This window comes from Salvia splendens, chromosome 19 (assembly GCF_004379255.2).
Source record: "Salvia splendens isolate huo1 chromosome 19, SspV2, whole genome shotgun sequence".
NCBI classification, from domain to species: domain Eukaryota; kingdom Viridiplantae; phylum Streptophyta; class Magnoliopsida; order Lamiales; family Lamiaceae; genus Salvia; species Salvia splendens.
The window spans coordinates 23,723,283-23,738,673 of NC_056050.1; the positions used below are offsets into that span (position 1 = coordinate 23,723,283).

The 15,391-nt window shown below is 40.5% G+C and overlaps 3 protein-coding genes across 4 annotated transcripts; 1 reads left to right on the forward strand and 2 right to left on the reverse strand.

Moving 5' to 3' along the window:
* Positions 1-4,630: 4,630 nt before the first annotated feature.
* Positions 4,631-7,356, reverse strand: LOC121778136. The gene is made up of 8 exons (XM_042175441.1): positions 6,901-7,356; positions 6,524-6,600; positions 6,213-6,254; positions 6,071-6,112; positions 5,889-5,972; positions 5,380-5,467; positions 5,107-5,204; positions 4,631-4,869 (listed from the first exon to the last, which is right to left on the reverse strand). The coding sequence occupies exons 1-8, from the start codon at positions 7,082-7,084 to the stop codon at positions 4,849-4,851; spliced, it is 636 nt and encodes a 211-aa protein (XP_042031375.1). The 5' UTR covers positions 7,085-7,356; the 3' UTR covers positions 4,631-4,848.
* Positions 7,357-7,705: 349 nt separating this feature from the next.
* Positions 7,706-10,065, forward strand: LOC121778135. The gene is made up of 3 exons (XM_042175440.1): positions 7,706-7,870; positions 8,295-8,365; positions 9,036-10,065. The coding sequence occupies exons 2-3, from the start codon at positions 8,358-8,360 to the stop codon at positions 9,862-9,864; spliced, it is 837 nt and encodes a 278-aa protein (XP_042031374.1). The 5' UTR covers positions 7,706-7,870; positions 8,295-8,357; the 3' UTR covers positions 9,865-10,065.
* Positions 10,066-10,413: 348 nt separating this feature from the next.
* On the reverse strand, positions 10,414-15,391 carry LOC121779820 (protein FLOWERING LOCUS D-like). Of its 2 annotated transcripts, XM_042177262.1 has the most exons (5): positions 13,450-15,391; positions 12,070-12,804; positions 11,751-11,796; positions 10,893-11,668; positions 10,414-10,773 (listed from the first exon to the last, which is right to left on the reverse strand). In XM_042177262.1, exons 1-4 carry the CDS (start codon positions 15,287-15,289, stop codon positions 10,930-10,932), a joined length of 3,360 nt encoding a protein of 1,119 aa, XP_042033196.1. In that variant the 5' UTR covers positions 15,290-15,391; the 3' UTR covers positions 10,414-10,773; positions 10,893-10,929. The 2 variants fall into 2 exon arrangements, with proteins under 2 accessions (XP_042033196.1, XP_042033197.1); XM_042177263.1 differs by lacking the exon at positions 10,414-10,773 and having other exon boundaries at positions 11,402-11,664.

Genomic DNA, 15,391 nt, shown 5'->3' on the forward strand with positions numbered 1-15,391 from the left:
TTTATTAACTATAAAAAGAAAAATATGTTGGAGATCATCTCCACTTCTAGCTCTTCCAATTGTTCGTCATCTCTCGTAGAATAAATAAATTTTTGTACGAGTTCATCCTCATAAATTGGAGCTTTTGTCTTGAGTATATGTGAAGAAAATTTTTTGTTGAAGGTGAAATAGAAATTGTAGTAATTGATTTGAAGCTTGATGATTACTTTCTTAAATATTTGAAAAAAAAACTTATTAGCTTGATATATGGTTGCAACTTTCATATTAGTATTAAATAGTGATGCACGACCTAGCAATGACATACTATTTGGTCGTGCTCTAGGAGTTAATCCCGAATACTAATAAAATAGAATAACATTTATTTACATTTTACTTTTTGATATACTATAATTCAATGTGACTTCACTTCAACATAAACACATTAACCGATTAACGCATGACCCACGCGCGTGTCTCTCATTCTCTTGAACTTGTGAATAAATTAGCCCGAAGAGCATTGAAACCCATGGGAAATCATTAGTTAATAGTACTATCATATTTATACCTATTACTAATATTTTTAGTATTTTTACAATTGACGATGACAAAAAAGAAATTACCCTCCGTTTTGATGGTTTCGGCTGTCGGATGTTGTAGCTACTAACGCCATCCACGACGCTGTCACTTATCCGTCCCTTAATCATTCCTTAAATTGTTAGTTCTACTGATTACAAGATAACAAAACCGGGCGTAATATAACCCAAAAGAAAGAAAAGGAGAAACTGAACTAAATGAAATTACAACGTAAGAATTCGAAACAAAGAACCGTGAACTAAGTTTAGCCGAGTCGAGGAGGCCTCTTCCCGCAAGACGAGATACGCCCCGGTAGTGCTCTTTGGTTTGGCGTGTCGTCCCCAAAGGTAAAACGGCTACGTCTCTATTGATGCAGCACCGCAATCAGTAGAGCTCCGGCGAACTGGATGGAGGAGAGGGCAGAGCTTCGACAGAAGGACAATGCAGAGAGGGAGAGAGCTTATGATGCAGAGAATACTTGGAATTGTGTGTCCTAATGTAGTGGTATGGCTAGCCTATTTATAGGCCAAGCCACCATGCAGGGTCAACCGAGCCATGAAGGCTCATCATGGCAGATTCGTAACCGCCGTCGGTTACGAGCGTGTGGCAGGCGTGTGCCTATCGCATGTGGAGCGTGTGGATTTCTCACGTGGCAGCCATGACTGTGCCTCGCTTGACGACGTGTCAAGCCACTTGGATTGCTGACTCGGCGGTGGTCCAAAAAGAATAGTTTGGGCCAAGCCCCAAGCCCAAAGACCAATTGCCAAGATCCAAGTCCAAGATCGAGATCGGGATCGGGCTCGGGCTCGGGCCCGAGGCCCGTGGCCCGCGCCCACGCCCACGAGCACGGGCTCGGGCGGCGGCGGCGGCGCTCGCGTGTGCGCGCGTGTGGGCTTTTTCACCCATATTGATCCACTATAATTATTAAGTAACATAAAGTCACTTAATTTAAACACATTAAAGATGTATTAATCTTCCAATGTGGGATAATTAACACTAGTTAATTATTCCCTAAGCACATGCTCCAAGCTTTAATTAAAAGCTAATTATGCCCAACTTTAATCCACTATTTCTCACTCACCGGAAATCGGATTTGAGAAAGTGAATATACTACATTTATCTACGTAAAATGTAGATCGACGCTATATCATTTAATTTCACAAAATTAAATGTCTCGTCACATTTATTCTTTGGTCAAAACCATTGACCGGACATATTTAATCCATGATTTTTACATAAATTACTATTCACGGGCCTCATTTTACTTTTTTACTCCATCTCTTAACTAAGAGACGGAACCTGCAACCCTCCATCCCTAAAAAATAAAAAATACATAATTTAATAATCTCATCCGCCAAATTTTGCCCAAAAGTGCTCAATTAGATCATCTTGGAGTTGGGCGTGGGCGGAAGAGTCACGTGTCCTTGCCCGAATAGACAACCGTTCTTGTATAGACGGATGCACTCCACCGCGTGGCGGACTACTTGCGGTAGAGCTTGCGGGGGCTTCAGGGTCGAACCAATTTCCCACCTCTGGTCCTTCGTCTTGGACAATGATGTTGTGCAAGATTATGCACGTATACATGATGTCGACCATGCTCTCCGTGAACCACGTACGAGACGGGGCTTTGATAATGTTGAAGTGCGCTTGGAGAACCCCGAACGCCCGCTTCACATCCTTCCGAGCAGCCTCCTGCTTCTGCACAAAAAGCGCCTGCTTTGCGTTCACACGCCTGGTGCACGTCTTCGCGAAGGTTGGCCACTTCGGGTAGATGCCTTCGGCAAGATAGTACCCCATTTTATAGCGCCGGTTGTTAGCGGTGAAGTTGATGGCCGGCGCTTTACCATCCAAAACTTCGGCGAAGAGGTTGGATTGGTGGAGGACGTTTACGCATGCCAGATCCATAGCCGGTAGTCGGCAACAGCCTCGAGTATAACGGTGGGGTGAGTGCCTTTGTGGCCGCTCGTGTACGACCCCCTCCACGCCACCGGGTAATTCTTCCATTGCCAGTGCATGCAATCGACGCTGCCAAGCATCCCGGGGAATCCGTGTACTTCTTCGTGAAGGCGGAGCATGAACTGGCAATCTATCATGCTTGGCTTCCGGAAAAATTCGTCGGTGAAGGCTGCCCGGACGCCTTTGCAGAATTGGAGCAAGCACATTCTCCCAGTGCTTTCTCCAATGTGGAGGTATTCGTCGAACACATCCTTCGTTTGTCCAGTCGCAAGCTGACGGATTGCTGCAGTACATTTCTGCAACGTCGTGTGGCTGGGACGGCCGGCGGCGTCAAACCTTTATTGGAAGAACTCTTCCTGGGCCGCCAATGTATTTGCGATGTGGAGAAATAGCGGTTGCCGCATGCAGAAACGACGACGGAAGTAGGTATCTCCCCACACCGGGTTATCGCAGAAGTAGTCGCGGACTAACATTGAGGCGGCTTCCTCCCGGTTACGATGGATGTAAGTCCGGGAGAGTCTTTGGGGCGGCGCGGCTTCCTCCGCCTCCCGGCGTCGATCTTCTTCAAGTGATTCTTCCATTATTCGACGCATTTGCTTATATGGATCCATTAGATCGATTGAATTTGGAGGAAGAATAAAAGGGATGATTTGAGATGAAAATTGGAGAGGAAAGAGAGAGGATTTGAGAGGTTTAGATGTGTGTTTGTGTGTGAAATGAGGATGAAATAAGAGTATTTATAGAGTAAAAAAATAAAAAAATATATATAAAAAAGGAAAACGGTCGAAAACGGTAATATTAACGTTTTCGAAATTTTAATTTTTAATTTTTTTATTAAATTCTAATTTTTTAAAAAAATGAATTATTGTGTCAGCGTGACAAAACCACACGCGGGCCGGCGAGTGGGCGTCACGCATGGCCTGGGAGCACGCCACGTCGCGAGCCGTCTCACGTCGCGAGCCGTCTCGCGCCGCGTCTCGGCGTGATGGGCGATCCGGCGGGATGGTGACGAGATGAGACGTTGCAACGCGTCCCGCCACCGTTCCGTCACGGAGGAACGAAATTCGGGCCACCCGCGTAACTCGTTGCGAGTGGCCTAACTTTTTTATTTCATCAAAGATGCTGATGGCATTTAAAAAGTGACGTTTGGCCAATGACCAATTTAAAGTAAAATTTAAAAAAACTAGTCGTTTTGCTATTTAAATTGAAAGAAAATTAGAAATCGGATAAAAATGAAACATATTCATATAATACATATGATGAAAAATAATACCATAGTATATTATACTATAAAAATTCATACCAATAAAATGGGAGTACATTTTAAAATTACTACTACGTATTACTCCCTCTCCCTCTCTGTCCGCGAATAGTAATCTCATTTTTCCATGTTAGTATGTCCGTGAATAGGAGTCCCGGTTCACTTTTATCATAAATGGTAATTGGGTCTCACATTCCACTAACTCATTTCACGCACATATCATTTAAAACTAGTACTATATACAAATAGGGGGTTAGTTATGACTAATTATCTCATGATTATTCATCTAGGATCCCCGATAGAGAACTAATTCGTCAATAATAGTAGAATATTTTAAAGCTTAGGGATAAAAAGGTGATTCGCTCACCCCAGGCGCCCCCATAACCCGGCCCGACATCGCTATGGAGGGGTTCAAACACGGTACCTCAGCGGCCCATTAGGTGGGAGGAACTTACACTGGTAACCAGCACACAAGGAGCCACCACAGTGGTGAAACTCCCACACTGCGGCTGCCAGCATTCGATCATGTCTGCTTAGGGACAATCTACCACCCAGGAACCAACTGAGTTAAGCCCGTGCGGGCGTAGAATATTTTAAAGCTGTTTCCACAGGACAGTGGTGAAAAGTTGTTATCTACTGGGCTTGAATTTCAATTGGACCAATTTATAGCCAGCCCAATTAGCAAATGAGTCTACATATTTTAAATTCTAATGGGCTGTGGCCCAGTAGTGCTTTGCTTATGGATTATGGATTATGGAACTCAAAATAATCCCATTTTAAAATGCTACAAATTACCTTTAAGGATTTGTATAGAAATCCATATATTTATTCAAAACTGGAGTAAATAAGACCAGTATTAAAGGATTTCATTATGGAAACTCTATTGATTACTTAAAAATATTAAATGCACTATCATAAATATACATTGCATATAAATACATGGATGGAAAAATTGACATGATTGCACGCTAGCTATGCCAGTGTGCAAATCATGATAGAATAATGTTACCAAACACAAGAAGAAAACTGCGCCTACTCTCATCTCAAACTTCCCCAGCTGCGCCCGTTGCGCCCGTTGTCTAGCTTGTTTGCCGCGCAGACTGCATGAAACCGTTCACTTGAAAGCACCAACAATGAACAAACAAACTACTAAAACATACAAGCTAGCTAGCTACTATGCCCCAATGTTACATCTACTTCTCACTACCATTTATATCAAAACCAGAAAAATCTAATCATAATTTTGAAGAATTCTACAAGCAAAGGATTCTTAAATGATTCTTAGATATTAAACAATTGATGATATTATAGTTGAAAAGTATAGTTAACACGCTTACTAGCAATTCATGGTCTCCCATGATCTCATCTATCAACTCTGTTAAAGGTTTGTTGGCGCTATATGGGACGAGGGCCGCAAACACAGGAGGTTCCAAACCTGAACAGGAATACACAAAAATCAGAAAAAGTAAGAAACATTACAAAGAATGAAAGAATTTGGACGCGCGCAGTTCAGGAAAAGAGTTCTGTGGCCTCGTGTTACCATTGCCAATCTGGTCAATTCAGATGTTTTGTAATTACAGAGTTTCGTGTAAGTTGTAGTAACTGATTACCACTTTCGGGGAAGGCATCTATGAACATCATCATCTCCTCCCCGGTAAGACCAGATAGGAAGCAAATTCGCGGAACTGATGTTGCAATCTGCACTTTTTGCAGAATACAAGGATCGAATTAGCATCATTTTGTTCGACATTAATCTCACAAAAGTACATAGTCAGCACCCTTTATACATGAAAATCTACACTGTAGTGTTTAACTTTATCAGGGATGTTTAACTTCGAGAACTGGATATAATGTCGCATGATCTCGTAGCCTTCAAAGATCGATTTATTTAGACAGAAGCCGCTGGCAAAAAAAAGTTTCTCCAGCAATAGCGGAAATCAAAAGGCGGAAACTAGCTCAAATTGAACCTACTAAAACTCGGGCAGTGTTTTCTACCTTAGATGTGGAAACTCAACATAGTAATATTCGACTTTACTTAAATGCAAACAGAAGAACATGCTACATTTATTGCAATCTCATATAGATGATTGAAGAAGACACTAGTTTTGAGAAACCTAACCTTCAGTGTTTCCAGATTCGATTGTTTGGTGTTCACCGCTTCCCAGAGCGAACGACTTATCATGTCTTCAGTGCAAAAAATCACCTTGGTAAACATTTCATTTGCTTGTTCACATGAGATTTTCTACAGAAGGACTCAAAAAGGAATATGTTGCAAATCAAATAGGTACAAATTCTGTATACCTCAAGAAATTCGCCATCCAGCTCCTTCAGAAATAGTTGTATCTGTTGTCATAACACAGTAAGAATCCCGACTAAAGAATGATAGGACGCCCGAACATAAAACTACTGAGTACTGCAAACTATATAAAGGATTAGTCAAGACCTTTGCTGCTTCTTCAACTTCAAAACCTAGCAACAGCAAAGCCTGAAAGAAATGCAAAACATTTGAAACTTCAGTTTTGATGAATCATGCCAGAGATAGTATAAAGTTAAGTTAACTTAGTATGAAAAAGCAAACAAGGCTATGTTTGAAGTTCAGTATTGATGGGTTTATCCGGTTTTCTTGTAGCCGGTAAAAGAGAGTAAACAAGAGCAATTCTATTAGAACTAAATCATCTCCTTCCTCTCCACCTAAACAAGATAATGAAAAGCCAATGGTAGATAACAAATGACATAAAACTAACCAGAACTTACAGGGGGGCCATAATTTGAATCCTCTGAAGCTAAAGGGACAAATTTAGAATCCTCATCAGTCAATTCTGGAGGTAAATCTGCAAATTGGGTCAAGACATTTTTCAGTTAAGCATCTGAAACTAAAATTGCTATCAACTTTCATTTTGACATTGGATGCCTAATCAAAGCTTCACAATGTATAGCATTCAGTTTTTTAATCCATTCAATATGCTGAAGTAAGATAATCACACATAAGGGGGGAAAAGGGACTTTAGGAAGTGATGAATATCAATAGGAATTTCCCCAAGAAAAGTTCAATTCTTGAAAGCCCAGCTGGAAAAATTATTCAAGAACAATTAAAAATGCATTTAAGTAGATAGAAAGAGAGAGAGATAGACCTTCAGAAGAGGCTCTTGAACTCCTATGCTTGAGTTTAAGTTTCAAATGAGAAAAACCTCCAACTGATGAAGGAAAATTTGGAATGCATGATCTCAAATGTAATTGTGTGTTTGGTTGATGAAGAGAAAGAGATGGGAATTGGCACTGAAAATTTTGTTTGGATGTGAGTGAAGAAGCCATCATGACACCACACCTCAATATTCTCTCTCACTCCCCACCCTTATCTCCTCTATCCTTCATAGATATGCTTGTTCAGTTGTTCTGGAAGATTTTAATTTTCTACTATGTGATAAAGAGTTGGGAGTAAATACACCTCAAACTTCAGCAGGTGACTGCATTCATACAAAATTTACTGATTCAACACAGCCAACACTCAAATAATTATATTAGGCCAACTTTTAGACCAAAATTCTAAACTATGTATATTTATCACCGACCAAAACTTTCCACGCCATAAACAAATGAGAAGAGAGAAACCAAATCATCTTGCTCTTTCAATAAAGTGACAAAGAAGTCCAATATTAACATATTACAAACTGCTATTGCCACACCAACTCCATCCATCTAACCATTGGGGAACTAAGAATGATGTTAATTGCCGTTAATAATAGGATATTTCTTTGAGATATAACCTCACATAATTTCTAAAATATTAGAATCACATCACCATTTATTAATAAGATCATTTCCATTTCTTAGTGGAGTAGAAACCAAGCGTTGTTAAAGACTTATAGAAGGGGCAAAACGGTCTTTTGAAGTGGATTTGTTCTGGCATTAGCAATCAGAGCTGTAGACAACACAACATCTGGTGCACTGCACCCCTTCCCAAAAAGAAAACTCATCTCAAACAGAAGGGACAAAGAAAAAAAACTCTCGCACACTATTAAGTTTACCATATATAAATTCAGTACATGGTATACATGTAAATGGAGAGCAAAGAAAGAGCTAATTCAGCTTTGTAAAATATTTGTAAGCATTTGAAATTCTTCTCTTTAATGTGTTTTTTTTTTTCAATATTATCTGCAGTTGTATGTCCGTTTCTACATGTTGATCCGTTCTTTGATTGCCAATGAGCTCAAAATTGCATTTTTAGAAGTGGGTTATCTCTGAATATCAATAGGGTTTTTGATTCTTCGAGCCACACTTGTTCTATTTGTTGAGAAATTTCGTGGTTGCCCTAAACAAAATTGCGTTCATTTTCTATATTCCTGTGTTTTTAGCATATCTTTCATATGCTGCATTATCTTCTTGTTCAATAATTTGATGAGCTTTGAGTTTGAGTTTTGAATCAAAATGTTCTGCACAATCGAACTTTGACTGTATCTGATGCAGATTCTCATTCTAAATGGCTGTTTAAGCTAACTCAAGGCCTTTTTCTGACTTCGATTTGCAGGTTGTATTGTGTTTTAGATTGAATGTACTCTGCAAACTAAGCTCATCCGTAGATGCGTGATCTATGTTCAAGTAAGATGTGACACAATTTTATTTTTCTTGATCAAAGTGTTGATTTTTATCTTAAGCAACGGCCATGGTGATGAGATTTTAAAAAAGTAGAGTTAGATACTGCTCTTAATCAATCAGCCTGGAATCCTCATGAAACTAGAATATACTGTAGTCGACATGGTAATATACTTGGTTATGTAATTATGTTATGTGAGCCAGCTTGAAACAGTATAGTAGATTTCTTCCCCTTTTCGATTTTGACTTATTGATTGGCTGCTTTGCTTCTCTTGCTCCTCAATGTTTCCATAATCTTAACTTGCTTTTCTTTTATGTATAAACTTTAGTTTGATTTTATAGGCGATCATTGATCCGAATGTTGAGATTACTATACTTTTGTTAACTTACTTCTCGTGTACTGCTGCTCATCACATTAGCCACGGGCATATGGCCCTAATTAGACAAATCTTATATTGTTGAGCTAGTGGAAGGCATGTGGGGAGGGGTGGGTAGGATGCTGATCTTATGGACCTCAGATTAAGTTATGATATGCCGGAAGATTTGGGATGGATGGGCTCTGATAATGGTGATGACTGATTATATCGGAGTTCTTGATTGAATTTGATTGTGTATGACTTGAAACTTGTTTCTTCCTTTCCTTTTTCAAGTAATTATTTTCAAATGTTTTATCCAGTGATGAGGAGCCAATTGCCTTCAAGAAGATGCATGGTTTTTCCACAGTTGATGGCTTTGTGGAGATAAACGAAAATTTGACAGACATGATCAAATTTGTGGCAAATGAGCCCTCTGTGGGGCTTTACTATATCCAGCAGCATACTCAGAAGGTAACCCCCAACCTTCTTGATCTCAAGAACAAAGTCACTGAAAAATCACGCGAGACTGCTTTGCATACGGAAGATCTCGACGATTCCATGTCAATGTTGAGGTCGATGAAGGAATGTGGGGTCGCGGTTGCAGATGAAATGCTTAGAGATATAAAAAAGTCCCTTTCCATCATATCAGCGAAGCAGCCAAAAAGGGGAGTAATGTACAGTACCAGCACCAGTTTTCTTCCAAGAACGAGTCCGGCCTCTTGGGGTCGTAATGCAGTTTTCCCACAGCAGGATGGTGGTAGGAGCCCCGGTTACCTGTCCAGTGCTTTTAAGTCAGTCACACAGCGAGCTCAGAGCTTCAACCTGTCTCAGACGGGCTCTGAGGAAGCGTTTGAGTCTAGCAACGAGAAGCTTCCTTGTGATTTTAGTCCTGCAGCCGCGAGCACATCAGGTAGTAGTCCTTCTGCAACGGTAGGAGAGCCGGAGACTTTAGATTCACCGCTGTTGGATGAGAATGGCAGGGAGCTGCAAGAAGAGTCGCAGCTGAGTAAGAGTCTGTCTCATCAGCATTTTCTGGCATTGCACAAAAACTACGACGAGTTCAAGGCCAGTCGGGAAGCGAAACTGGAAGAATGGTTGGGAGGAGAAGGTCGTGAGGATCGAAGAGGAGGGAAAAATTTGGACAGATGAGCTTTAGTTCAGCAGCACTTGGTTCCATGACCACCACTTTTCTTCTTTGTATTGTTGGTTATCTTATGAGATGGAATCTTTGTATGAGAGAGAGAGAGAGAGAGAGAGAAAGGGATAGAGCTATACATGTATTCTGCTCGCTAATAATTATGTGAATCTCTTTATTATGATGATGTCTAGTTATTAAATCACAAATACTAACACAAATGTCACAGATATAATTTGGATTCAAATATGATTATTGTTGATTTCTTTCTTTTAGGGGTAACACACTTGTGTATAGGACAAAAAGTTTTTTTGATCAAATGTACACAGGATCAATTTTCAACTTTATTCTAAGTAGAATTCCTGGACAAGAATTTGGGCGTAGTAAGATTTATGTTATTTTTTCCTTTAAAAAAAATATTATACTGATTATATGTGCTTAGTTTAAATTTATAATATTGATGATTTTGCAATGTTGCCTATACAACATAATTTGTAGAGATTAAACCAAAAACTCTTCCATCACTCATGTTCAGCAAGTTCCTCCAAAAATTCAAGCTCAGATTATCATAATAAACAAACCAATTAAATGTAACATAAACTTTCAAAAATTAAATACAGAAGTGCAACCCAAAGGCCCTAACAAAGGAAGAGACAATCTTTATAAAAAAACATGTGTCGAAACTAACCATCCTAATTTAACTAAGCTGCAGCAAGGATTGAGTTGGAGAAGGAAAAACTAAAGCATTCACTACAACAATAAGTAAATTACATCTCTACATAGGACAAATCACAATAGACAATCTCACATCTCAACATTGAAAGAATAAAAATCATGTAGTGCAAAAGGGAACTTATAGGAACTGCTACATATCTACAGGAAGAAATGGAGTTTGTCTTTGTCTTATACTTCATTCAGTCACACTGCATAATTTAGGAAAATCAGTCATCAAACAAGGAACTCATTGTGCAAATGAATGCATTTATTTTCCACTGGTCAAAAGATAATACCAGATTAGAAGAATGATGTGGTTAAAAATTACCAGAGAAATAGAGTGTCCTTGACACCGACTTCAACTCCTACAATTTTCCTGTGAATTGCCAAGTACTGGAGTTTGTGCTAGAAGGAGGAAGCAATTCATTCAAGATATCTTCAAAAATGTTGTCTTGATTCGATATGCAGCTAATACTATCAGCAATATCCATAGCACTGTCTTGAGTCTGAGGGATGTGAAGATTAGAACTAGAAGGTGCCATGCTGCAATTACTGCTTACTGCTGTAGCCTCGATTTCAGAAGACTGACAACCAATCAACTGAGTGTTGGAAGCACTGGTATCACCCGGTAAGCCCATAAGAACATCCACATGTGGCAGAGACAGATTGTCTGTAACACTTAAAACTGTCTCTAAGCTGCTTGAACTGGCAGGAATCAGGCTGCTGGCAAGAAAGTTCGAAGGGGTAGAACTTTGTTCGTCGGCCAATATCAGCACATCATTTGAATCCGGGGGTGCAAGGCTGTTATCGCTGCATGACGCCATTGACCCGATTGGAAGACCCAAAGAAGTTGCTATACCATTATTATGCCCATTATTTTGAGAGGTAGTGCATGTACTTTCACTAGTAGAGTCAACACAGTCAAGTGAGTTTGGAGGAGGTTGGTCGTTATTACTCATAACTGCTCTTACTCCAGTATCTGAGCCATTACTATCGACCAATATCCTAGACTCTGCAAGACTGCCACTGCTGCCAGCTTTACTTTCGATATTTTTGCTTGGGCTGGAAAATATGTTGTTGTTGTGTCGTATAATTTTAGCCTTCCTATTTGAAGGATAATTAATACATAAGAGAACGGAATAGCAAAGTTATCAAAATTCAGAAAAATACAAGCCTTTGCTCATACCTAATCTGTCTAGGGTTGGTGGCAGCTACTCGCGGCTTTGGCATTCCTTCACAAAAGAAAAAAACAAATAGTTATCTTTAATTTTACTTGGTTCAAATAACACAAATGCAAAACAAGTTACTCCGAGATGAAAGGCGTTGATTCTTATGGCAGATATTGAAATCATGTTTTCACGACCATATAAAACATGAGAATGTTCTAACTCAAGCATAATGGAAAAATGTAGTGCCGGAGCCAATATCTGAGTTACATGAGCTAAATAAGAACTTTGGTAACATCATATTCCGTTCAGCACAGTACTTATGTTGAGAGCACAAACCAGATAAAGAAGGATTGCGGTTACGGCTGCGCCTGCGGCTGCTCCTCTCAGCCTTAACCGAAGCAATTATGGAATCCGCTGATGGCCCCAAACCCTTTCTTCCAATCAACTTCACACCAACCTTCTCAAGGTAATTTAGCCTAGTCTCATCACCTCCCCTTAGCTCTCTCAGCTCGAGGGCTTGTTGCTTAGGTAGCAGTGTGTAAACATGAAACTCCTGCTGCTGATTAAAATGAGAGTGAAGTTGCTCAAAAAGTAACTTGTTAGAAAATTGCTGATCCGGTTTCTTTCTGTGTCCACCAAATGTAACCCTCAAAATAGCCATTGGATCAGCATTTTTTCTACTAAATAGCAAGGCAAAACTGCCAAATTCCACATCAGGCTGCCTGAACAAATCTGCAAGAATAGAAGCACATGTGTGTGCATTTTGTGATGGAATCTTCTCAGCTTTTATTTTTGATGCTCTAACTTTAGTATATTGAGCCATATTGGCAGCTTCTCTGAACCCACTAAGCAAAGCGCCATGCATGGTTGCTGGATAGCGCCGATTGGTAGCTTCGCCAGCAAAGAAAAGTCTCCCGTCCCCCACACTTTCAGCTAAAATATCATAATCATCTCCTGATGCCCCAACTGAAACATTCGAGTAAGAACCACAACTTAAGGGGTCACCTCCCCATCTTGTACAGACAGTTTGAATAGGATCTGGGACTTCAATGCCTTGTGGCTCGTATATGTCTGCATGAAAGAGGCTAGAGATTATGCTAGAGCACATCGCAAGCTTGAACTAGGATAGATTACATAACTCCTGAAGAACATGTTTTAGCTTTTCAAATAAAATCTAATTCAAAAACCTCAATCTTTATGCTCAGATCCTCATTTATGATTTATAGGAGTTGGTATATGTTATTATTTGCTTCTTATCAATGTTGCAGAATTTGTAAAGTAAATAAGTAATCAAACACAAAGACAAATTAAAGTGGACTACATTTGGTGTATTAATAAGTTCTTGAACACACCAAACACCTGCTCAAATTAAACTACCACATTAGAAGTAATGTGGAAGAGATATAGTATCAGATGGTGACTAAGGACCTTGATCAGGTCAATGTAACTCTGCTTTGTTAAAATGTAAACGATGGGTAACCAACATTAGTTGCAGAAGACTGTTTTCAGAGACAAAACATAGGTCATAAATCAATGCATAAAACAACACAAATCAGAAACATATAGTAGTCCTATATCCACAACCATGTTTGAGATCTTCTAGTTAAAGTGGCACCCCTCGTAAACAAGCAAGCAAGTAAAAAACCATATTATGCCCCCAAAAAGGTAAAGAATTATTCATAAGCATTCATCTTAAGAAAGAGAAAAGCGTTGAACCTCTTAGAATCCGAAGCACCCTTTGCACAGAATCAGTAGGATCTGCAGTCTCAAACCGGTACGCAGCTTCTCCTGCTACTAAAGCTATCAAAAGTGGACCACCAGCAACAGTTGCATAGCTATAGAAAAGAAAGAACTCTCCTCGACGGCTAGGATGATCAGAGAGATGGCCAAATGTATCTAGATCAGTCCCCCAAAATGCATGGGGAAAGAGCAACGCAACCTTGTTTAACAAGCCAAATCCCAGTCTCCTTATCGCATCAAGCTTCCTCTGAGGCAACTCAGGGATAAACTCAATAGACCGACTTTTCAGAACCCCCAGGGGTACAGTGCAAAGAACCATATCACCCTCGTAAACTTGCCCTCCACCAACAACAACCTGCACCCCATCACTGCCATAACGGATGGCCTGGACAATTTTGTCATAATGAATAGTAACGTTCTCCAATAATGCCTGAACCAGTCTTCCATTTCCACCAGGAAGAAAGCAATGGTCCCCTCCCATATCATATGGATCATCTTGATCCCAAAAGGCTAATGAAAGCCTAGATAGCAGACTGGCGTTTGCATATTCCAAGTTTGCGAGATGCCAGTTAAATAAGTTCATTTCCTCTTCATCTAAGGGGTCCCTGAACGTCTCCAAAGCAGCCCCAAGAGACACATCCTGCGAAACCTCCCCCATTAACTGCCTGTTTTTACTTAATTTGTCTAAAAGCTGATTGAAACCAGCCTCTACTTTCCGATCCGATACAGGATCAACAGGTGTCCCATCCAATCTATATAGAGGGCATTTATCCCTCACCTTATGAAGTGAGAACGACAACTGCCTAGCCAGAATCCCTAGTGGATTCCCCAGAGTGCCTGTTAGCACACTCCCCCCCAAATCCACAGCTGCTACCCTATTGTTACCTTCTAATTTCTTTGTATACACTCTCCCACCAGCACGCTTCCTACCCTCTAGAACTGTAACCTTAAAACCAAAAGCCATCAACTGCCTTGCAGCAGCCAAACCCGCAAGCCCAGCCCCAACCACTATCACACTTGGTTGTTTCGGGTCAACCAGAATCCTCTCCTTTATTCCAGGCGCCACCCCAAAGTTAATATACCCATGTGTAACTAAGTAACCATAAGCCCTATCCAATAGTGCCCCACAATGCTTTGGCACAATGTCCACAAACATTTCCTTCGTTATCCAACTCGACACATTCTCACGCCACTTAGTAATTATATGATTCCGAATCAATATATAGTTAACCTGTTCTATTCCTCCCACCACGGAAACAACCCCATAATCTATTTCCTCATCAGTAAGCGAATCAGCCGGGAATCCAGATGTAAGCGCAGTCAATGCCTCAGCAGTGGCATCCTTATTTATCACGATGATCTCATCAGACATGTCGTCCACACTTTTCTTGGCCGGAGTAGCATAATTTGAACTGGATCCATGTTTCTTCGACGCTAAATTGCCTCGGCTATGCAGCCGAGTCCTATTAACCTGGCCTGAACTAGAACCTTCCAAAGAAGCCCCTGTAGTACTCACGCCGCTATTGAGAGACAGAGAAGACAGCCTTACATGGTTTTGGTGTGGTGTCAGGTTCTGGGGCCGGCCTCGCCTTTTGCCTTTCGGTATCGCCACAAAAAGAAAGTGATCATGGACTGAATTGGCATCTGAAGTAGGGTTTTGCACAATGTTGGGATTCAAATTGGAGTGACGAGCTGCGGTGGGGTTAAGGCTTGAAGGAATGGGAGGAAGGGCGGATTGGAGAGAAGCATCGACCTGATTAGAGGTTGGCGAATTAGAGTTTTGGCTTGATGAATCCATGAAAAGGTTTGCAGTCATAAAATCAAAAAATCAGTTGCAGAGAAACGCCATGGGAGGGAGAGTTTTGGGCATTTTCCCTTATTGGAAGAGAGTAGTTGAAAATTTAGGAAATTAGGGCGG